This window comes from Microtus oregoni, unplaced genomic scaffold, assembly GCF_018167655.1.
Source record: "Microtus oregoni isolate MIOR12 unplaced genomic scaffold, Mior012 000067F_ref0000223, whole genome shotgun sequence".
In the NCBI taxonomy this organism is placed as follows: Eukaryota; Metazoa; Chordata; class Mammalia; order Rodentia; family Cricetidae; genus Microtus; species Microtus oregoni.
This window is the reverse complement of record NW_024543974.1, coordinates 2,798,114-2,821,861: the sequence shown is the minus strand read 5'-3', so window position 1 is coordinate 2,821,861 and position 23,748 is coordinate 2,798,114. Positions and strand designations below refer to the sequence as shown.

General features: G+C 39.2%; 1 protein-coding gene across 6 annotated transcripts in view; it reads left to right on the top strand.

Annotated features, from left to right (window-relative positions):
• The window catches only part of LOC121440446 (myotubularin-related protein 1-like), a 69,602-nt gene that overhangs the window by 26,148 nt on the left and 19,706 nt on the right, over nucleotides 1–23,748 (top strand). For all 6 annotated transcript variants that reach the window (XM_041641202.1, XM_041641199.1, XM_041641201.1 and 3 more), the window contains 8 exons: nucleotides 2,927–3,021; nucleotides 3,363–3,470; nucleotides 6,441–6,542; nucleotides 6,755–6,838; nucleotides 7,406–7,555; nucleotides 8,386–8,574; nucleotides 17,052–17,237; nucleotides 18,242–18,448. In XM_041641202.1, the coding sequence (XP_041497136.1) occupies nucleotides 2,927–3,021; nucleotides 3,363–3,470; nucleotides 6,441–6,542; nucleotides 6,755–6,838; nucleotides 7,406–7,555; nucleotides 8,386–8,574; nucleotides 17,052–17,237; nucleotides 18,242–18,448 (1,121 nt within the window). The remainder of the gene's footprint in view (nucleotides 1–2,926; nucleotides 3,022–3,362; nucleotides 3,471–6,440; nucleotides 6,543–6,754; nucleotides 6,839–7,405; nucleotides 7,556–8,385; nucleotides 8,575–17,051; nucleotides 17,238–18,241; nucleotides 18,449–23,748) is intronic.

The following is a 23,748-nucleotide window of genomic DNA, read 5'->3' as shown; positions in this document are numbered from 1 at the left end:
TTTACTCAGCCTGCAGTTCCCTCCTTTATTCTGGATATCTGTGTCTCATTGCAGATCAATCACTTTTCTCTGTTTTAAAGTTCTAGGTACATACATGTTTATAATTATTATATCCTTCTTATGAATTGACCCTGTGATTAGTAGAAAATTACCTTCTTTATTCCTGGTAATAACTCTTTGCTCCAAAAAATTCATTGTTTTATATTATTGTAGATATTTTAGCTTTTTCTTAATTCACATTGATACACCTATTTTCAATTTCAAAATATTCATATCTTTTTTTAGCTTTGTAAATTAGCATACAAAATAATGGGTTTAATTATGGTGTTTTCATATGCATTTATTTTTCTGAGACAGAGTCTTATATAGCTCAAGTCAGCCTCAAACTCACTATGTAAATAAAGCTGGCCTTGAACTCCTGATCCTTCTACCTCAACCTCCTGAGTTCTGGATTACAGAACTCCACAACACCTGTTTTATACAGTAATAGAGATCAAATCCAGGGATTTATCCAGGTTATGTCCCATGCCTTGTTGTTATTGATCCTTTTCCCCATGCTGTTCTACATTCCCCAGTCCCACCCATTCCTGTTGGTTCCTTTCCTACCCACAAAAGGCCCCATTCTGCTTTTATGTCGCATCCATTCTTGCCCTCTTTAGCCTCTCTCAACCACCAATACCTCTTTCCACCCTTTTATATTCCCATCTAGTTTCATGGTCTGTATCCATAGATAAGCACATGCACACACTTGAGTACACACACACATTAAAATTTAGGATCTGCATATGATAGGAAGTATGCAGTATTTGTGTTTCTGAATCTGGTTTATTATTGAACTTTGGATTTGCATTCATTTTCCTGTAAATATGATTTCCATTTTCTTTATGTTAAATATGTATGTATGTAACATATTTTCTTTATTCCTTCATTTAATGTAAAGTAGGTTTCTTTTGAGCCATGTACAGCTAAAAATCTTGTTTTTGTCCATGATCTGACATTCTGTGCCTTAAATTTGTGATGTTGGGGTCATTAATATATTATAAAATAATTAATTTTAAATTTATCGTATTATTTATTTTCTTTTGTCTCATTTAGTTCTTGGTGTCTTCTTTGCCTTTTTGGTCATGTTTTGGTTTAAATGAATACTCTTTCTCTTCTTTTTTTTTTCTTTGTTACAGTGCTGAGGACTGAACTGAAAGCCTAAATGCTTGTCAGGCAAGCACCCTGCCACTGAGCTCTGTCCTTGTTAATTTATTGAGTACTTTCTCAGTATGCATTTTATCTCCTCTGTCTGTGTAGTTGCTGCAGTTCTTTCTGTTATTTTATTAGTTGCTTATATGATTTACATTTTACATTTTCAAGTCATTTTACACTTCTGTTTTGGAGACAGTCTCACTATGTAGTCGTGGTTGGCTTACAACTTTCTATTTTGACCAAATCTGGCCTTGAACAAACAGAAATCCACCTGTATCTGCTTCCCAAATGCTGGTATTGACTGTGTGTGCTATCACTATCACATCTTGCAAAATTTTCTACTTTTATGTGTAGGGTAAGGACTATACATGTGTATACTCTCATGTGTCCTTCCAGTCTTTGCTATTGTTAGCATCCATTGTACTTGTACATATGCTATAAACCCACAGGGTTTTGCTTCTGCTATTTTTTCTCTTTTAAGGATAACATACTAATGATGCTTTGACATTCAACAGATACATTTACTAGTACATTTCCCTGTTAACCTATCTGGCTAGCTTCATGAGTTTCCACCCTTACTGCTCCCTCTGATGCATCCATAGTAACAAACTTCTAACAACTCACCACTCTTCTCCCTCCCTTTTCTTTTCTCCCCCATCTGCTTCTCTGATGAATGAAGATGCTTCTTAATTGAAGTCCATCACTGTGTGTCCATGTCATTATGTTAGCATTTTTAATGCTATAGTATAATGGTGATTTTCTGTGTCAAATCTCACATGTCCCCAGGTGTCTGTGAACAGGGACTTTGTCTAATTATATCAAACCCAGCTCCCAGCAATAGAAGACATTCAGAACTTACTAAATTACAAAAAAAAATGAGAGTTCTTTGACAATTGGCTGAGTCATCCTACTGCTGTGAATTATGTCTGTAGCTATGTATGTTCTGGTCACTCCAACAATGCAGTGGATTGGCACTGTGGGAAAACCATAAAGATGCACAATCTTTATGATAGAGGTTAGCCTTTTAACTGTCACAGGAATTAAACATACTGTGCATATTTGATTGATAAGAAACAGAAAATTAACTTTGATACAGAAATTTAGTTTTTGAGATAGAGTCTGTTCTGGAACTCACTATGTAGATCAGGATGGCTTAAACTCACAGAGATCCTCCTGCTTCTACAACTACTGGTTAAGATTAAAGGTGTGCACTACCATGCCTGGCTGATAAGGAATTTTAAGCAAGCCCTCCTAGCAGGTAACCATACTACGGCCTCAGGCACTGAGCTATACTCTCAGCTCATGAAAGAAGTCTTTCTCTACTTCATTCATAGTGTGCAAGTTTTCTTCAGCTGCAAAGCAGTTTAGCCTTTACTGTTAAGCTTTTACTAGTTTTAGGTTGCAGCAGTTTATAGAATGAGAGCCCAGTGACTTCAGAGGATAATTAATATTTTGAGCATTATCAACTTTTAAGCAGGGAAGATATTAACTACCTGAAAAAAGAACAAAATAAACATACTATAATTTTTTTAACTTAAAGTCTTATTAAGTAGTAATACAGTTTAACTGTATCAGAAGACTGTTTATGCCATTATGTAATAACTGATATAATTCCTTAAAGTTTTAAATTCCTACAAGACTGGATCATGCATACAAATTTGGAAGCTCATGCTGGAAGTTACTGAAATACAAGACAATAAGAATCATTGCTACTTTGGTTTTCTTCTTTTAGTGAAAGATGTCATGTATATCTGCCCATTTATGGGAGCAGTGAGTGGGACCCTGACAGTGACGGATTTTAAAATGTACTTCAAAAACGTAGAAAGGGTAAGATTTTTAAGCATGCTTTCGTTTTCAAATCTTGTGAACAGTAAATGAAAGTAAACAATCCCCTTACTTCCCATCATAGGGATACTACATGACAATGAGATTGAAGAAATTTTGGGTGTCAATCAAAATTGTTAAATTTGTGCTTAGATTTGAAGAAGTGTCACTGTGGTCTGGGTATAGACCTCGTGCGGAATACTATCTCTCAGATGTCAGCTTCTTATCTGGGGCAATGATAACTGCATTTCAAAGTAAACAATCATATGTAAGAACTATGTAGCAACTTAAAACATGAAAACTCTGTTTTCTGACTTTGATAGATGTTTAATTTTTAAACCTAGGACCCACATTTCATCCTTGATGTTCCCCTTGGAGTGATCAGCAGAGTTGAGAAGATTGGTGCCCAGAGCCATGGGGATAATTCTTGTGGTATAGAGATCGTGTGCAAGGTAGGCTGCAGACACAAGTAAACACTGGCATGGGGCGGTCCACTCGGAACTTTTTCTGACTCATGCCCCTTATGGTCTCTGGAACATAGGAACAATTTGTACTGTTTTCAGAACAACGATTCCTTCAAGTCTTATATCAAAGGATGCAAACCACTGTATAACATATCAAAACAATCCTTTTTGAAAGTTGAAACGTTTCTAATTAACCTGCAACACAAGTGCTGGCATCATTTGTCACATCTCAGAGAAACCAAACAGAAAGCAGAATCCAATACCCCCTTTCAGAGTTTCCTGTTTTAGAAGTACTTTTCAACATAGTTGATAGTCAAAGACCATCAGTCTGTTCTAGAACTCTAGCGATTAAAGATTCTTGGCTATGTTGTTGCTTTATGCCTTGAACTATCCTCGGTTTTTTTCTTTTCACTTTCTTCAAAATGTTAGATAGGAATGTGTGGGAAATCTTTAATGATGGCCACTAAAAAAAAGACCTCAAATGAGTAGGGTTTATGCCTGATGACTTTATTACTATAACACAGTCTACTAAAAGCTACCTTAATGTACCAGGAGATGTATCCTGCCTGCAGAATTGTCAAGACCACTTCTAAACTTGGAATTGATGTCCATATTGATGTTCAGATTTGTTGCATGCCTATTTGTTCACACACAACAAAGTCAATAAATCTCAATCCTTCCTCTTCTCACTCCTTTCCTGGATAGGGGAGCCCAGGGCTTCTCACATTCTAAGCACATACTCTACCACTAATCTACATGCCACACTTGTTGCATATACTCTTGCAGGGATTAAAATGCTTTTCCTTCCCTCTGAGCATTTCTAAACAGCAAGTGAGTTACCAGGGTGTATGCCCAGCCAGTGTGACTTGAAAAACAGTCATGTCAGGAAGCGATGCTACTTTGGCCCATGTCCTGTGGCTGTTTTACTAAAGTATTTTTATGGCTGGCATGGGCATTGACTGACAGCTGGTTTAAATGCTTCATGGCCTGGAATTACAAAGTCCAGGCTCCCAACTTGTGCCTGAGAACCTCACAAGGTGTGGGGTTTTATTTTTGTTGTTAGTTTTTTGTTTATTTGTTCATTTGTTTGTTTTCACAGTCCGTTTTCACTATGTAGCCTTGGAAGGCCTGGTGCTCACTATGTAGACAGAGACTGGCCTCAAACTCATAGAGTTCTGCCTACCTAAGCTTCCTGAGCGCTTTGGATTAAAGGCATGTACGACCACACATGGCTTATTTTATTATGTTTTATATGTGTAGGTGTTTTGACTGCATGAATATCTGCCTGGTATCTGTGAAGGCCAGAAGAGGGTGTCAGATCAGATTCCCTGCAAATGGAGTCACAGAAGGTTGTGAGCTGCCATGTGGGTGCTGGGAATTGAACATGGATACATCTGGAAGAACATAGTCATATCTCTAGCCTGAGTTTTATTTTTTAAAGTTGATTCATAATTCAAAAGTACAAAAGCTGTATATAGTAAAGCATCAAGTCTTTCTTTCCCAGTCTACCACACTCTGCAGACATACTTACTAATGCCTAATATAACACTGCACAGATACCTTGTGCATGGAAACATTTCTTTAAAAGAAACAATGAGCCACATGGTGGCATATACCTTTAGTATCCGCACTCAGGAGGCAGAGGCAGGCAGATCTCTGTGAATTCATGGCTGGCATGCTCTACATAGCAAGCTCCAGGCCAGCCAAGGTTGCCTAGTGAGACCTTGTCAGAAAATAAAAAAGAAAAGAAAAGAAAAGGACAATGATAGTATATACATGGCTCTGTACCTTTCTTTCCCTGTGGCTATGTAATCTTGGAATTTCTTCATACTAGTGTATATAGAGCTGCAGCTTCTTTTTAGGAGGTCTTTAGCTGCCTTGTACATTATTCAGATACAACCTCTACTGATAGACATTTGGGTTATTGCCATTCATTTGCTGTTATATAAGTATCACAATAACTTTACTTCCCATGATACTATTTCTTTCTTTGTCATTATATTTATTTTCAAATTTATTTTTATGTTAAAGAAGAATGATACTGTTTGAACATAGATTTTAAAAGGTTGAAAGGCTATGCTTAAAACACTCACATTGGAAGAAATCACACATTAAGAGCTTAGACTTGATACACTGGTTCCTGATAACTTGTGGTGGGGCATTTGGCCATCAGGGAGAACACTGGGACAAAGGAAAGCATTCTTAAGTGATCTTAAGAAACAACATTATATTACTACAAGGACATTGCTGAGAGCTATAGTCTCCACATAGTAGTGACTACTTTCAGTGAGTACATAGGGGCAAGTATCTGCAACATTTCTTTTTCATGGATGAAGTAGTAAATTATGTAGTTGGCTCCTTCATCAGCTTAACTTGAACAATACATTCCATGGCATATTTTTGGCCAGAAAGTACACAGAGTGTGGTGGTACTTGTTTTGTGTATAAACATTATTCTTTTTTTTAATTCTTTTGACATAATACATGACATAATATTTTTATTGATTATTTGGGAATGTTGAACAATGTACCCCAATAATACCATTCCTCCCAGTTCCACCCTCCCATTCTTGTTTCCTCTCTTACAAAAAACCCACACCAAATTCGGTTTGTGTTGCACAACTACTCAATGGAGCATGGTCAAACTCCCAGTGGCCAATCCCTTGAAGAAAACTTAGTCTTCCCCACCCCACCCCTGCCAGAATTCATCAACTGTGAAGAGCTACACTTCAGCATTATTCTTAATTATTCTGTTGACACCCCCACATAATATATATATACATACACATTAACATCCTCTTTATTCCAGGTTCCTTAATTTTTCAAATCTCATTGGAAGTATTTTTGTTAACTTGTCTTCTGTGAGTTGGAGAACTATATAGTATAAAATGAGGGTAAATAAACATTTTTATGTATATATGACAGGGTATCTTGCTAACAGGTGCTCATTGTTTACTAGGATATGAGAAACCTGAGACTTGCATATAAGCAGGAGGAACAACGAAAACTTGGGATATTTGAAAACCTCAACAAGCATGCTTTTCCTCTTTCTAATGGGCAGGCAAGTACAACAAAGTAAACCTTTCCTGCATGCATTCCTTTAGAAGTTGCCTTTATCTCTTTTCTGTGTTACAACTAAATTCAAATATTTGGATTCGTTCTCTTCTGTGTAATAATTAAGAAAAGCTTCCAATTTGTTACTTTAAAATTTGCAGAGTAAAATAGGAGTTCTAACACAAATGCTCACATGTATTTTGTGGGTTTTATATACAGGTGCTATTTGCATTCAACTATAAAGAAAAGTTTCCAGTTAATGGCTGGAAAGTTTATGATCCAGTATCTGAATATAAGAGACAGGTAGAGTATGCCACGTTGGTTCTTGATTCCCTGGTGCCCTCTCCTCCTATGACATATCTTTGACTTCGTTGGTGTTTAGCCATCGTTTTCCAGAGGGATTAGTAGAATGTGTGGACAAGGGTTTGAAACTCAGAGTTTTAAGAACCCATCCTTCCTTCCTTCTTCCTTCCTCACTCTTCTTCCTCCTTCCTTTCATCTTGCCTGCCTGCCTGCCTTGCTGCTGTTTTCCTGCATGTCTTTTCTACCTTGCTATCTGTCTTCTTACTTGCCATCTTTCCTTTTTCCTTTCCCATGCTCCCTTCCAGGATTGTGCACATAGTAGGCAAGTGATCTATTACCAAGCTATCTGCTTCTAGATGTTTTTATTACATATCTCATAAAGAACTGATGAATAAGGATCCAAACTGCTATTAAATTTTATTGGAGGCATTATTAGTTAAATAACATTGAAAAAATTACAAATGAATTTTCATTTAAAATAGGAAAGAGGTGTGATTCATACTTTGTTTGTTTGTTTGCAAATTAGAGGTGAGTATTTCCCCTTCTTCCTTCTCTAATACCCTACAGGGATTGCCAAATGAAAGTTGGAAAATATCCAAAATAAACAGTAATTATGAATTCTGCGATACCTACCCTGCCATCATTGTTGTGCCAACTAGTGTAAAAGATGATGACCATTCAAAAGTGGCAGCCTTTCGAGCAAAAGGCAGAGTCCCTGTAAGTAATAGGCATTGCTATTTAGATATAAAGACACTGCATTTTATCTAATACAAAATGGAAAGTAAAAACTTAGCTTGTAAACCCGATTGTATCTTTGATTCTTAAGAAATAACTCATTACATAAACACGCATTTGCTATCTCACTCTTGTATATGTCCTATTTCTAAATGCAAAGGTACCTTAAATTTTGCACTCCAGATATAGCCAAGAATAATAGAGGAGTAGCAAGAATGACCGTGCGGTTGCACTACAGTTTACCTCTTGGTTCCACCATTCACTCTGGTGAAAATCCATTCTTTCTTCCTGCTGTGTGCATTGATGTAGCTGCATGGTACTAAAACAATCATGCCTAGAGTTTACATCAGAGTAATCTTGTGTCACTTGACCACTGCAGGAAAATGAGAGATCTGGTGGCAGAGTTATAGATTTGTTTTTAATATGAGACCTCACGCTGCTATTTATGTTATTATAGAGATACAGAGGGTTTTTTAATATTAGAAAAAAATATGAAACTAGCCAGTCAAATAGAAATGGGACTAGATTTTAGTAATAGTTCGACTTAACTTTTATTTTACTTAAAATGATAGAATTTCAAAGGCAGAAAGGGTTTTTTTTTTATAGAGTATCTAGTTAATATAGTTGGTCTTTTAGTGTGACCAACACATTTTAAGTATTTTGGCCACTACAATGTTATGACTAGCTTACCTACTCAGAGCTATGAGAAAACTCTTTGGGAGAGATTATACTTTTCTTACCAATTAATTATATTAATTTATGAATGATCTCTATCAGCAGATATGATTTATTTGTTGCTTTAAAAACATTAGGTTTTATCATGGATTCACCCAGAAAGTCAGGCAACGATTACACGTTGCAGCCAGCCACTGGTGGGTCCCAATGATAAACGCTGCAAAGAAGATGAAAAATACCTACAGACAATAATGGATGCTAACGCACAATCACATAAACTCATCATCTTTGATGCCCGACAAAACAGCGTTGCTGATACCAACAAGGTACATGTTCAGTAGCCCTGTAGAAAATTTGTTTTTTTTTAATGTACTTTCTGTAAGTCTTCATGATTTTGGAACAGGCCATTGAATTTCTTATTATGTGAACTTTGAGTCTTTTAATGTAGACTGTGATTGTCACTCCTTCTTTAATACTCTGTGGACTGTATCCAGCATCCTACATTGGCTGAAATCTTATTGTTTTCATTACTTCTCCACAGTTTTATCTGATAACTCAATTAAAGCCTTGAAAGAGAACTGCATAAATCAGTATGTATTTTAGTAAAACAACCACATGCCCCTTGGAAGCCCCTCTAATAAATTTATTGATTATTTAACCAATTCCTATCTCTTCATATTTTATATATTATTTTATACATTTATGCATATACATATTTATTTAGAATAGACTCAGCTACATGAAACTACAAATCTCTAAAATTTCCATAAGTGACATAAAGCAATACTCACATGTGTGAGATGTGCAAGCATGTGGTTCCTTTTTGTTCTACATGAGCTAAAGGGGCTTGAGTCATTTATGCGCATGAAAATTTGAAGATCAAGCTCCTGGTACCTATTATCCACATAGAGAAATGTTTTGATTTGAGTCATTTCCCTTCCCCATGGATAGTTTTCCAATAGTCTACCAGAAGACATGCCTTCAGTAGTCAGAAGATTTTACTTTCTCCTCAAGTAAAATTTCAAAATATTAGAAAACTGACAGTCCATCACCATCTCATTCATATTTGTTTTGTTTTGTTTGTTTTGTTTTTTGAGACAGGGTTTCTCTGTAGCTTTGGAGCCAGTCCTGGAACTAGCTCTTGTAGACCAGGCTGGCCTCAAACTCACAGAGATTTGCCTGCCTCTGCCTCCTGAGTTCTGGGATTAAAGTCGTGCGCCACCACCGCCTGGCTCATCCATACTTGTAATGTGACACTTGTGTAACACATCTAATGAGCACCCAGTAGGGGCAATGTGCTGGAGGACATAACAAAGGCAGACAGTTTGAGGTGCTATAAATAGGACAAGTAAGCTTTGTTTGCTTGGGAGGGGAAAGTGAAATGGCTACACCTTCCATAAACTTAGCTAGGACTTTACAATGTAGATGGCACTCGAGCTGGCTTTATATAGTCAGAAAGTTGTGCAGAACATCATAAACAGTTTGAATACCTGTTCAACAATGCTATGGGACATGGTTTTATGATGGCTAGCGGCACCATTATCATCCGACCTGTGTGCTTGTGTTTCCAGCTTTCTCTTGTCTGCTTCTTCCTTATCTTTCACTAATATGTATTCCATCATTAATTAACTACAGCTGCCAAAAGGTCAACCTTCTACCTCTAGAGTCATTGTCTTTAGACGGAAGTTTCTGTTCCACCTGGTTCCACAGCCATTTAGTCCCAAAGAAACACACAGAGGCTTATTTAATTACAAATTATTTGGCCTAATAGCTCAGGCTTATTATTAACTAGCTCTTTTAACTCAAATTAACCCATAATTCTTATCTGTGTTTAGCCACGTGGCTTGGAACCTTTCCTCAATGAGGCATTCTCATCTTATTTCTTCTGCATCTGGCTGGTGACTGCATCTTTGTCTTTCCTCTTCCCAGAATTCTCCTACTCTGGTTGCCCCGCCTATACTTCCTTCCTGGCTACTGGCCAATCATTGTTTTATTAAACCAATACTAGTGACAAATCTTTATAGGGTACAAGAGCATTATCTTACAGCAGTTGTCACTGAGGCAGCACTCGAGTTGCTGTCATCATTAATGACCTTAGATGGATCACTCTTGGCTTTCATGGTTTCATAAATGTCTCATCTCAACCCCCATGTTCTTCTCAATATACAATTAGGCCTTCTTGCTCTCCTTTATTGGTTTCTCTTCCTTTTCCCAACTTCAAATGGTAAAGTTACTTGAACTTGGTTTGTGATTTCCTATTTTGTTCTATAACAATCTCCCAAGGTCATCTACTTGAGTCAGGACTTTAAACAATGTCTCTGTGCTGAGTTGTATATGGCAGTGTCTCCAGCCCTGAACCCTCCTGAGGTTAGACCAAATCCCCATGTTTGACTTCTCTACTTGGCTGTCTCTGGAGTCATAAAACCTTAAGAGTAGATGCACTGCGCTTAAGAGAGTTTGGCAGAATGAGACCTTTGGCTTGTACTTGGATACTCCTGGGGTTTGCTCCACAGATGAAAGATACCAGTTCTTGTGCCAACACTTGTGGGAGGGTTAGAAATAAGAGAAAACAGTACCTGTGAATACCTCTGCATCGTGGTGGGTATGCCCCTAATACTCCATACATGAAGCTACTACTGAGTTGACCACTCCTATGGTCATGTTTGCCACCCAGGACTCTGACTTGAAGACTAAGTTATGGTGTTGGTTAATAAGATAGGAGAAGAATGGGGCTGAGGCTGCCTTGTTACAAGTCCAAAATCTCATAAAGTTGTTGCCCTTCTAAAGGTTCGAAGAGAGAGTCTACTTCTTCCCTCCTTCAGTGTCTCATGGCCAAATAAGCACTCCTGAGCTGTAACTATACCCTGCAATCTACCTTATCTTCACTTGGCCTTCTCCTACTTTGTGTGCTTCTTTGTTTCTTCCTCCTCCTTCTTCTAAGGATATTGTAGTGACCTTCAGGGCCCACTTGGCAGAATCCAGGATTATCCTGGCAGCTTATGGTCTTTAATCACATTTTCAAGGACCTGTTTTGTTTTTCAAATAAGGTTGCATTCACAGTTGGAAGAAGTTTATTGTGTCTTCAATGGGAGTCACTTTTCAGCCTTTTGTACAAAGGCATCCTTTATCAGACAGTTGCCTCTCTCTCCCAGGACTGCAGGATTTATTGTCTACCTCTCTGAATCCTGCTTGTTACCACTGTACAATTCCAAGAAATTTCAGAATATAGGAACACTATATAGAGAAGACAGACACACAAAGACAGAAGAATTATCTTCTTTTTAATTATTTTATTACTTTCGAAATAACAAATATTTATAATACTTTTACCTGGTGAAGGTTGTATGTGTTTGTGGCTCGCATGTTTTGAAGTATTGTAGTCACTAAATTAAGGTAACAAACATATGCATAACCTCGCAAACTTTCTTTTAAGGTGAAGAAACTTCAAATCTGCTCTAAGCAGCGTGGACATATACAATATGCTGTCATTGTCAATAGACACCATGTTGTGTAGACTTATCTAAGAATGAAGTTCTGTACATTCCATGCACTTGAGTCCTTTCCTTTCTCTCTCACCACATCTCCTGGGTGGTAATTCTTCCAGTTTCTGAAGCACACCCCAAGGTCAGCACAGAATCTAGCTATATTCACATAGCTAGCCAATTCCCTGTACTTTAGGCTGGCTCTTTCTCAGATCCTGAAACTAAGAACATTAGTGGTTTCCTAAGGTATATATAAGCCTTCTTTTTCTCAACAGGCACAGCAGTGGTCCCACCTACACTGCTCAAATTGCAGATAGGTAATGTTTTTCCATATCACTGTCTTCTCTCAAGAACCCTGATAGATACAGGCCTGTCCAACAAATTTTTGTTTTTCAGAACTCTCTAAACCTCACACCCTGCTCCTTCCAAGGTATCAGTGGACTTCCTTTCTCACTGCCTTTTCTTTCTGTATTGAGACCCCCAGGTGACTTATCCCAGTGTTCCGTTATAGAATTTATATACAGTGTTCTTTTATAAGGTTATAAGATTATGTCTATAACCTTAGTTTAATTAATGAGACTGTCTTCTGTACATTGTTATAATCAGCTTGTAGACAATAAATTGACTTTATATTTCCCAGGCTCATTCCAATTCTTAGTGTATACATGCAGCCTCTGTGTTGACGTTCTATATAGCCTTGAGATTCCAGCTCACTGGCTACTGGTCCCCACGGGCTGATTTCTCTGCCTAGCTCATGACTTTGCAAAAAGTAGGTGCCCAATAAAAGCATCACTGCCTTGCAGTCCCTTTCAGTTCTCCTGTGTGCCTTTCTCAAGTTCACACCCTGAGCTTCTCAATGTTTTCGGGGAAAAAGGGGGCTCATAATACATAGATCAGAACCACTCTGGATTCATGTGTGCTCAAGTTTTAGTTGGGCCCTTAGTGCTGCTGCGTGATCCTCTACAGTTTTCTGACCAGCTCTCCATTCTCAACATAAGCCATCTCAACCCATTTATGGCTATTCAAGTGCATACTCTTGCCCAGCCTTCAACATCTGACTGCTTATTCATAGAGGACAAGCTCTATCAGACAGGAATTGTCTCCCCTTCCTGCCTCCTGTTTCAGTAGAAGAGGGGGCTTTCTCCATGGGTCTTAATGTTCCTTCCCTGGCCTCTCCTGCCTGCCCAAGGTCTTTACTCCTTCCTATTTTCCCTGCCCCTTTCCCTCTCCTCTTCCACCCTTTCCACTCTCTTCTTCCCTCTCCTTTGTAATGTCTCCCTTGTCTCCTCTCTTCTCTCTTCTTTGTATTCTCTCCCTTCTGCTCTTCTTCTCTCCCCTTCTCCCTGCTCTTTATTGTTTTCCTTAAATTCTGATCTTTCTCGGGCTTCTGACCCACTCTTCTGTCCTTACATTACACATTGTCCTGGAACACCATGCAGCATGCTTCTGTCTTCCCTTGTCACCATCCATATGACAAATGTTCTACATTGATATTCACAGTTCACATTTCTTCTCATTTCCAGACCTTTTGTATCCCAGCTGAGTTTTTTTCAGAGTCATTGGGTCCTCACTGTACTCAGAAGCAAATAATCTTCCCCATAGAATATGTTCTTTTGCCAATAGACTCCCAGTAAATGATGCCACCATCTCTCAGGCAGCCCGGCAGAGAATCATAGGTATCACTCCTCATATCTACTCCCACTATTTCAGGTCATCACTGTGTGCTTCCTCTTAAATATCTCAAATCAGATGTCCATCTACGCCCTACTTCCTTCAGCCAAATGATTGCATCTCTGTGCTTAACTACCTGCAGAGTGTCTCACCCTCCTAGGCCCTTCCCAGCATAACCCATTCCTCTACTGTCTGATCCTCTTCGCTCATGTCATCCAGTCCCTACATGCTCTCTGACTTCATCATTCTTACCACTGTCTTGGTACTCTCTATGCAAAACCTACCTTCATTTCAGGAAGCCACATCTTTACCCAGATCTGTGCCCCATTTGTCTTAGATGTTCTTTTCTGTACTCTCTGATTTGTGCCTTTTTTGCTTTTGGCTGTCCAGGTACCTGCTACCTCCTGAACTATCTTAGAGCAGAGGACCCTCAGCCCTGTGCTGCCCTTGATCCTGATCTCCCATGCCTACCACACCAGACTTGAAGAGCCTAAAAGACCAGAGTCTCAGCTTATTCATTATTGCCCAATACTAAGCTAGGGCAAGACATTTGTATACTGGATAGTTGGTTGCAGAACTTGTCTTTGTGTTACACATAATATACTTCAGTGACTTCCAGTATAGTCACAGTACTGTAAAAGTAGCACTACTATCTGAATCCATCACCCCAAATGGACTCTGTACCCATTCCCCTTTTCCAACCTCTGGCATCAATGAATATGCTTTTCTCTGTATAGATTCCCCTGAATTGGACACTTCATAAAAATAGAATGATACTTCTGGCAGTGGTGGCGCACGCCTTTAATCCCAGAACTCAGGAGGCAGAGGCAGACAGATCTCTGTGAGTTCGAGGTCGGCCTGGTCTACAAGAGCTAGTTCCAGGACAGGCCCCAAAGCTACAGAGAAACTCTGTCTCAAAAACCTCCCCCTCAAAAATTGAATCATACATTTAAGTACTCCTTTCTGTCTTCTTTCGCTCATTTTAAAAAATTAATCCATTTTGGATTATGGATATTTGCCTTTGTTTAGAATGTTGGTTACAAGTTGTTATGGATAATGGTCAGTAGAAAAGCTAAGCAAAGTAGATTTGATTCAGAATTCTTGTTTTAAAAAGGGGGGAGTGCTGTAGGACACTGGTCTGTACCCTGTCATTTGTATTTTAAATAAACGCTAATTGGCCAGTAGTTAGGCAGGAAGTAGAGGCAGGGCAACAAGAATTCTAGGAAGAGGGAAGTTTCAATATGCCATTGTCACCGAGAGAGAGAGGAAGCCAGACACAGAGCAAGCAAGATGTGACTGCCTTGCCGAAAAAGGTACCAAGCCACATGGCTAAAACAGACGAGAATTATGGGCTGATATAAGTTATAAGAGTTAATAAGAAGCCTGAACTAATAGGCCAATTGGTTGTAATTTTAAAAAATTAATCCATTTTATTCCATCTTACAGCATTCCTCTTTATGAATGAATAATATTCTATTGTATAGAGAGACAACATTCTATTTACTTAACTATCTGTTTATGGACATTTAAATTGTTTGTTATTGTGACACCACTCTTATATTCATGGGTATATAAGCCAAAGAATTGAGAACAGGTATTTAAATAAAATTTACACACAAATGTTCATAGTGGCTAGGTGATATGGAAATTCTATCTGTAACTTTTTGAGGAAACATCAAGTTGACTTCTGCAGCAGCTATAGCTTTTTCCATTCCCACCAGTTTCTCTGCACTCTCATCTAAATGTGCTTTAATTACTGACCTCTATAAAGTGTAAGCTAGCTACAGACCAGGTTTTTATAAGCTCACTAAGAGTTAATCCTTATCTTCTTTTTTGATATATTATTTGCTCTTTCTAAATTGCTAAAATAAACTTTGTGGTTTCAGAACTCCAAAGTTTATTATTATGCAGAAATTTTGTGGTAGTATGCCATTTTCTTGGTAGATAAATGACACTAGCATAAGGAACCTTGAATAAGAGCCAGTTGGTACTGATCTAAAAACCATAATGGGTACAGCAGGATTATTAAGGCTTAAATTATGTCCTCAATAAATGATGTGTTCTTGAGTTTTCAGTAGGATCAAAAACCCATTGCTATTGTTCTTGAGTTCTCAGTAGTCCTCATTGTCCGCTATGTTCAGCAAGTCCGGTTTTATCCCATGCTTTTTCAGACCCGGGCCAGCTGGCCTTGGTGAGTTCCCAATAGAACATCCCCATTGTCTCAGTGTGTGGGTGCACCCCTTGCGGTCCTGAGTTCCTTGCTCGTGCTCCCTCTCCTTCTGCTCCTGATTTGGACCTTGAGATTTCTGTCTGGTGCTCCAATGTGGCAGTAGGTTTTTGATCCTACTGCATGTACTGGCTTTGGGGGAGCCTAGGCAGTTTGGATGCTCACCTTACTAGACCTGGATAGAGGTGGGCAGTCCTTGGGCTTCCCACAGGTCAGGGAACCCTGATTGCTCTTCGAGCTGATGAGGGAGGGGGACTTGATCGGGGGAGGGGGAGGGAAATGGGAGGCGGTGGCGGGGAGGAGGCAGACATCCTTAAATAAATAAATTAATTAAAAAAAATAAAAATATTAGCCTAAAAAAAATAAATAAGTGATGTGTTGAAGTCCTGACTCCTCGTACTTACAAATATTTTCAAAGATTCATTATAAATGTAATCAAGTTAAACCAAAGTCATATTAGATTAGGATGAACCTTAATTCAGCATGACAGACATGCTTTTGTATTACATTTAATTGTGTGCATGTGCTCATATGTACAGGCCAGCAGACAACTTTTCAGGATTTGGTTCTCTCTTTTTACCACCTAGGTCCATGGTATCAATAAAACTCAGGTTGTCAGTCTTGGTGACAAGTGTCTTCTCTACCAAGTCATCTTGCTAGCCCAACAGGTATTTCTTATAAGACTTGCAGAGGCAAAGACAAAGGGGAGAAGATCAACTGCAAACAAGGAAGTAGAGATTAAGGCAAAGAGCATATAAACCTAGAATGCCTAGGGCCACTTGGAACCAGGAGAGCCAAGGAATAGCAAATCTTCTCTGCAGTTCTTGTTCTTGATCGTCAACAGATGGGATTTACAGTCATAAAGACACACTGCTTGGTATGACTTTGAGAGTGTTTCCAGGGAGGTTCAACTGAGGAGGGAAGACTTATGATGAATGTGGGGTCCTGGACTGAATAAAAAGGAGAAAGTAGTATAAGCAGCAGCATTCATCAGTGTGACCAGCTACCTCTCACATCTGACACTATTCTTTCTCTGCTATAATGGACTGTGTCCTCTCAGACTATAGCCACTTTCTTTCCTTAAGTACTTTTGCCAGATACTTTGTCACAGCAATGAGAAAAGTAACACATTCTTCTAGAGGGTTCTAAGGGAGGAGTCTGACCCTATTGGCACCTGTATTTCAGCTTCCTGGCCTTGAGAACTTAGATGTGGTGGTGGTGGTGGTGCACTGCAGTAAGAAGACACATTTTTGTTGGTTTGTGATGTCAGTTTATGGTACTGTGTTGTGTTCTGGCAGTTCTAGGGCAACCATACAGGGTATAGGAGCTTATTACTTCTTTAGTAGTCTGTGTCTCATTACAGTAGAAATAATAGAAAAGTTAATTTCAGAAGAAGTGATGCATATCTTTTGCTTCTTTATAGGCAAAGGGTGGAGGATATGAAAGTGAAAGTGCTTACCCCAATGCAGAACTTGTGTTTTTGGAGATCCATAATATTCATGTGATGAGGGAGTCACTTCGTAAATTAAAGGAGATCGTGTACCCTTCCATTGATGAGTCACGGTGGCTATCCAGTGTGGATGGGACACATTGGCTGGAATATATAAGGGTAAAGAAGTTCAATCTTTTATCTACCTTCTGATTTAGACATCTAATATCTGTCATAAATGTTTCTATTTCTAAGTGGTTTTTCAACACCACAGATTAATGCATCTTGGCTGTGTATGAGAGCTTTTGAACATTCCTCTTGGGAACAGTTGGACTGTGGTCTTTGCGGAGGGTTTTTCTGACAAAAATTCACAATGTTTTAATTAACAATTAATAAATAATTAACTTTGAGGCAGAGTCTCAAGTAGCCCAGGCTAGCCTCCAGATTTGCTGTTCAACTGAAGTTCTCTTGATCTTCTGATCCTCCTGATTCCACCACCTTCCTTAATTATTTTTTTAAGATTTGGTCTTATTTTAATGATATGCATACATGGGGATTGGTATATGCACATGTGAACATCTGTTCCTATTGAAGCCAGAGGACTGTATTGGATACCCTGAAGATGGACTTACAGATGTTTATGTGCTGCCTAACTTATTTCCAAGTAGCAAATATTGCAAAACAGTATGCACTCTTAACTGCTGTGCCATCTTTCCAACCCCAAGTTTCTTTGTTTTTGAATGACAGAGTCTGTGTAGCCTGGACTGGCTTTAAACTCACTACATAACCCAGACTAGTCTGAACTTGCCTCCCAAATACTGGGATTACAGGTGTGCTCTATACCTACTTAGTAAGTCAGGTTTTTAACAGAACCTTGTGGCCCTTCAATAAAGGATCCCATTTCCTTTGATCAGTTTTCATAGTTTAAAAAAAAAGATGTTAACACTTCCTAGTGAGTTATTCTTAATTAATGTTATAGCTGATTGTTGTTGATTTGTTTTGTTTTTTGCTTTGTTTGGAGTCTGAGGGCTGAAGCCTAGAGACTCACTGAAGTAGAGCCTCAGCCCTAGATGACATTCTTAATGGTTTATAGGTGATGATATCTAAACTTTTTTTTACAAAATTATCTTATACAGAGGTTGACACTTAATGAATCCTTGTCTGTTTTGCCTTCTTTTCTGAAGGTGCTGCTTGCTGGGGCAGTACGAATTGCTGATAAAATAGAATCTGGGAAAACTTCCGTGGTGATCCACTGCAGCGATGGCTGGGACCGAACATCCCAGCTCACATCTCTGGCAATGCTGATGTTGGACAGTTATTACCGGACCATTAAAGGATTTGAGGCTCTCATAGAAAAGGAGTGGATAAGCTTTGGACACAGGTTTGCACTGGTATGTTGATCTGGTCTATGTATAACTGTTTTCCTATCTCACATACATGTACTTGGCATTTGGTAACATATATTTATATACATGAACAGCCCTTTTCCTTTGCACCAGACCTAAATTTCCATAATAAAATACCAAGGACCTCCACATTGTATGCTCCTGATAGGGATTATTTTATATAATTAAAAGGAAGTCAAATCCACATAGCACAGAATTAACCACTTTAAAGTGCTCAATACAGTGTCCTATACTATATTCACAATGCTAGTCCCCAAACCTGTTTGTCACCCCAAATGGAAGCCCTATATACATTAGTCAGTGCACCATTCCCATTCCCTGCAGCCCCTAGATTCCTAATCCGCCTCTACAAAGTCTCATGAGATTATACAGGCTTTTCCATAACAAAGTACCACAGACTGGTAACATAAACTACAAATGTGTATTTTCTCACTATTATAGAGGCTGGAAGTGAAAATCAAGTTCCAGTAGGGTTGGTTTCTCCTGAAGTCTCTCTTCTTGGTTTGTAGATGGCCATGCCATGCTCTTCTTGCCTCTTCCCACATGCTGCCTTTTCTCTGTGATCATTTCCTTGGTATCTTTAAGGACAGCAGTCATATTGGGTCAGAACTTAACTTTAGTGACCTCTTTAAAGGTCCTGCCTTTAAATACAGTAACATTATAAAGTACTGGGGCTTTGGGCGTGTAATTCAGCCTGGAAACTCTTGCTTTCAATTTGCAGAGTATATTCCTAAGTGAATTGTTGGGCCTTTGGTGGGCATTTGGGGCAGCCATTTGTGTGTGACTGAAACTGGCAGTGAATTCTACTGTGCAAAACCTCTTGAGCTGTTGGGGATCATCCATTGAATTGGAATACTCCCAAAGTCAGAGTGAGGCTCAGTGTGAATTGCAGGGTGCAAGGACTTGGAGTACCATAGGTGTGGGGATCCAAGTTTACCTGCTGTGAATACACTTCAAGGAGGAGGGCTAGGGAGAAGCCCTTCTAGAAGGAGGGGTAGCTCCACAGCCTCTGAGCTTCATGGCCTGGGAAGCTGTTGTCAGATATTTATTTAGAAATTGCTTCTGCCTCGGTTTCCTTCGTTCTGCAGTTAGGTGTTAAAGGGGGAGGAATTTGGATTTATTAAGTGCTTGCTGCTGAACCTGGCCCATATTCAGAGATGTTGTGTCTATTTTAAAAACACTATCTTTTTTCAGTTTTTAAGTAGGATCTTTATATTTATACATAAATGTGGGTAAGATATTCAGACTTCATTGACACAATTTCCATTTTATTAACATTTTTTATTTGAAAGCTTTTAAATTTTACATACTAACCCCAGTTCCCCCTCCCTCCCCTTCTCCCACTCCCACCTCCCTCATCTCACCCCCACATGTGCTCCTCAGAGGAAGTAAGGCCTCTTTTGGGAAGTCAACAAAGTCTAGTATACCACCAAGTTGAGGCAAGACCAAGCGCCCTCCACCCTGTATCAAGGCTGAACACGGTATCCTATCATAGGGAATGGGCTCCAAAGAGCCAGTTCATGTGCCAGGGATAAATCCTGATCCCACTGCCAGTGTCTCCACAAACTGCCCAAGCCACACAACTGTTACCCACATTCAAAGGGTCTAATTCAGTCCTATGCAGGTTTGCTGGCTGTCAGTCCATAGTCCGTGAGCTCCTACTAGTTCAGGTCAGCTGTCTCTGTGGTTTTTCTGATCATAATCTTGACATTCCCCATTCTTACTCCCTCTCTTCAATTGAACTCCAGGAGCTCCACCTAGTGCTTGGCTGTGGATCACTGCATCAGCTTCCATCAGTTACTGGTGTAGGTTCTATGATGACAGTTAAGGTAGTCACTAATCTAATTATAGGGGAAGGCCAGTTCAGGCACCTTCTCTACTATTGCTAGAAGTCTTAGTTGGGGTTATCCTTGTTAAAACAGTAACTTAAATGCTTGTTCCCCTTCAGCAAAATCTGAGCTCCATGGGGAAGAGAGTATATGGTTTCCAGGTGTTTACAGCTGATTTTCTCTGAAGTCTCAGAAGCTACTTTCTTTCATGTTTCATCCCCAAAATGTTTGTCCTGAGGGAAAGAAGGCTCTTAAGGTGCTTTAACCAGAAAGGAAGTGCTAAGAGCTCTCTATAGACATATCAGCAATGGTAGTACCAGAACTAACAGAAGCTAGGGTGTCAGGATGAACACAGAGTGCTGTGTTCTTTTTTGTTAATTTTTAAAGATTTATTTTTACTTATGTATATGTGTGGCCATGTGCATGTATGCTGCATCTGTACATGTACCTATGGAGGCCACAAGAGGGTGTTAGATCTCCTGGATCTGGAGTTTAAGATAGCCTAGAGCTGGAGTTAAAGGCAGCTGTGAGTCACCTGATGTAGGCAGTCCTGCAGTTGACAAATGGTGAACCAGGTTTCTATTCTAGGGTGTGAGTTGTCTACCTACGGCCACGCAGCTGAGGTGGTAAGGGAGAGGGCTTCAGTCTGCAGCCACAATTGGCTGAGTCTCTGTTCTCTACTTCCCTTGTTTCCATGAATGAGCTTCTGAGTTCCTTAAACTAGTACCTGCTCTTGCCTGCTTCTGTCATATATTTCTTGCACATTATCACATAACTTTATAGCTAACTTCTTTCTGTCCTGCCTCTGTTCCCATTGCTGTATAAATATGCTGTTATAACCCTAAAATACAACCCTTTTGACTTTATGATCTCCTCCAGCTATTATTGCAATTATCTGCCTTCCTTTATATTAGAACACTCATCAGAACTATTTTATGCATATCTACTTACCACTGCATTTCTCCTTCTTGTCTGTCTTGACCCCACCTTAACTGGGCTTCCTTCTCACACTCATCCATTGCAACTGGTCTTACCATAGCCACTTTGCCAAACCCTTCCATTACTTGGCCTGAGCATTTGTGTTGTTATTTCCTTAAGAAGTGCTTTTTTTCACTAGGCTGTGACTCTACAATCATTTGCATTTTTTCTGGTTTGGACCCTCCATCTCTCCAACCTCCTTGTGGTGTCTTAGGGCTCAGCCCTGGTACTACTTCTCTTCTATGTATGCTTAATCTCTTAATGATTTCAGCCAGTGCCGAATATTTGAACCTAGCTTCAGATCTGGCATTCCCCTTCACATTGCCACCACTTCTCCCTTAATTTTGGTCTATTCATTTCTTTCAGGGAGTATCCTAAGTAGATTTTGTGAAGCCTGTCCCCTTGCTTCCTGTCATTCTCCTGTAATCAAATGGAGCATTAATGTAGTCACTGCCCAATATGAACTCAGTGTGACACTCAATGTGTCCCTAGTTCAACTCCCTAATCTCACACCCAAGATTCCCCTCTTCACTCATTCCCTGAGTGTGAGCCCTGACCACCCACTTAGAGTTCTCCATGCACCCGTCTGTAGAAGGAGCTGCGGGCAGTGTTCCTGCCACCCAGCTCCGGACCGCCTGGCTAGCTTATGCCCCGAAATAACAACACACAAACTGTATTCATATAAACACAGCCTGGCCCATTATATCTAGTCTCTTCTTGGCTAATTCTCTTATCTTGCTTAACCCATTTCTAATAATATGTGTAGCACCACAAAGTGATGGCTTACCAGGAAAGATTCAGCATATCTGACCTGTGTCCATCTTGGGCCTGAGCTTCATTGCATCTGACCAGAGAGGAGAGGCATGGCGTCTGGCTCACTTCCTTCCCAGCATTCTGTTCTGTCTACTCCACCTGCCTAAGGGCTGGCCTATCAAATGGGCCAAGGCAGTTTCTTTATTAACCAATGAAAGTAACTCCTCCATCATTTCCCCTTTTTCTGTTTAAACAAAAAAGAAAGGCTTTAACTTTAACATAGTAAAATCACATATAACAAAACAGTTATCAAGCAAGAATTACAATATTTTTATCTACTTTATCTTATATCATAACTAAGGAAAACAATAACTATCTACCTATTCTTCAACTCCATCAAAGACTCCCGAAGGATATAATATTACCTAAGCAAACAAGAAATAAGCAACTTCCAAACTCTAGAAATGAGAGAGACATTTTGCTTCCTGGACAGTCACCCAAAGTTCCTCTATACGGTTGGGGCATCCATCTTCGGCCTACAGGCCCATAGTATCCAGTAGACTTTTTCCATGAAGCAGGAAATTTCAAAAACAGTTCAGTCACTATCTGCTGTGTCCTGCAGAATGTCTTGTAGACTCGCTCATGAGTCAGGAACCCCAAAGAATCATCTCACCTTTGGGCAAGTTCAGCAGTCCTCTCTCTGCAGGTTCTTTTTGTCCAGTTTATGCAACAGTTCAGGCAAGAGCAGTTTCTTGCCCAAATGGCTATCAAACTCTGTAAGGAGCCTCTTCGATTCCCATCTTCCTCTCGAAGTAGATTGGTGCTGCCAGGAGCAGACATGTCTCATTGTCATGAAAATCCTTAAGTTATTAAAACATTAAATGCCATATTTTGTAGTCTTTGAAAGATATGAAGAATGCCTATCTGAAATATATTCATGCACACCTAGAAAGTCTAACTAACATGACTACAAACTTGACTATTATAGATGATTATCTATTAACAGCCTATATACATTTACATTTTTAAATGAACTATATAATCACAATACCTTAATCAAGATCAGAAATATGCATATATATAACAAAATTGGCCTTAAATTTATATCAACAAAGCAAAACATACCAATATAAATTATCCATATCTATATCATACCCCCTTTAAATGTAAAAGAACATTTATAAACAATATTTGGGAACATGGGCGCAGTTTTTTCTTTCCAAGCTGCTTCCTGCTGATTGGGGGCGCTGTTAATCAGATCTTTCATGGTGTAACCTATGTGCTAGGTTCCTATCAGTCGGCAGTTGAGCAAAGTAATTTTTTGAGGGTGTTCACAGCCACCTTTCAGGAGGGCGTGGTCTATCATACCATATTGGGATAGAAGCAATCCACAGGGTCTCATCCTCTATGAAAACAAAAGAATCTCTTTTCCAAAGTATCATATCCTTAGATCCAAATTCTGAAGTCAAGGTATTTTCAAAATATCTATGTTGGATTAGTTCAGCATCATTTATAAACAAATATCTTTTAGTATCAGTTGCTCCTTCCTCAGCATTCAAACAATTCAAAGAGAGCATAATAGCATACAGTATCAAGATTCTCATTGTATTTTCCATCTTTGTGCAGCTTTATTTTAACTTCTATTTTGTTTGTTTTTACTTTTATTTTTTGAGACGCGTTCTCTGTATATCTTTGTCCTGGAATAACTCTATAGACCAGGCTGTC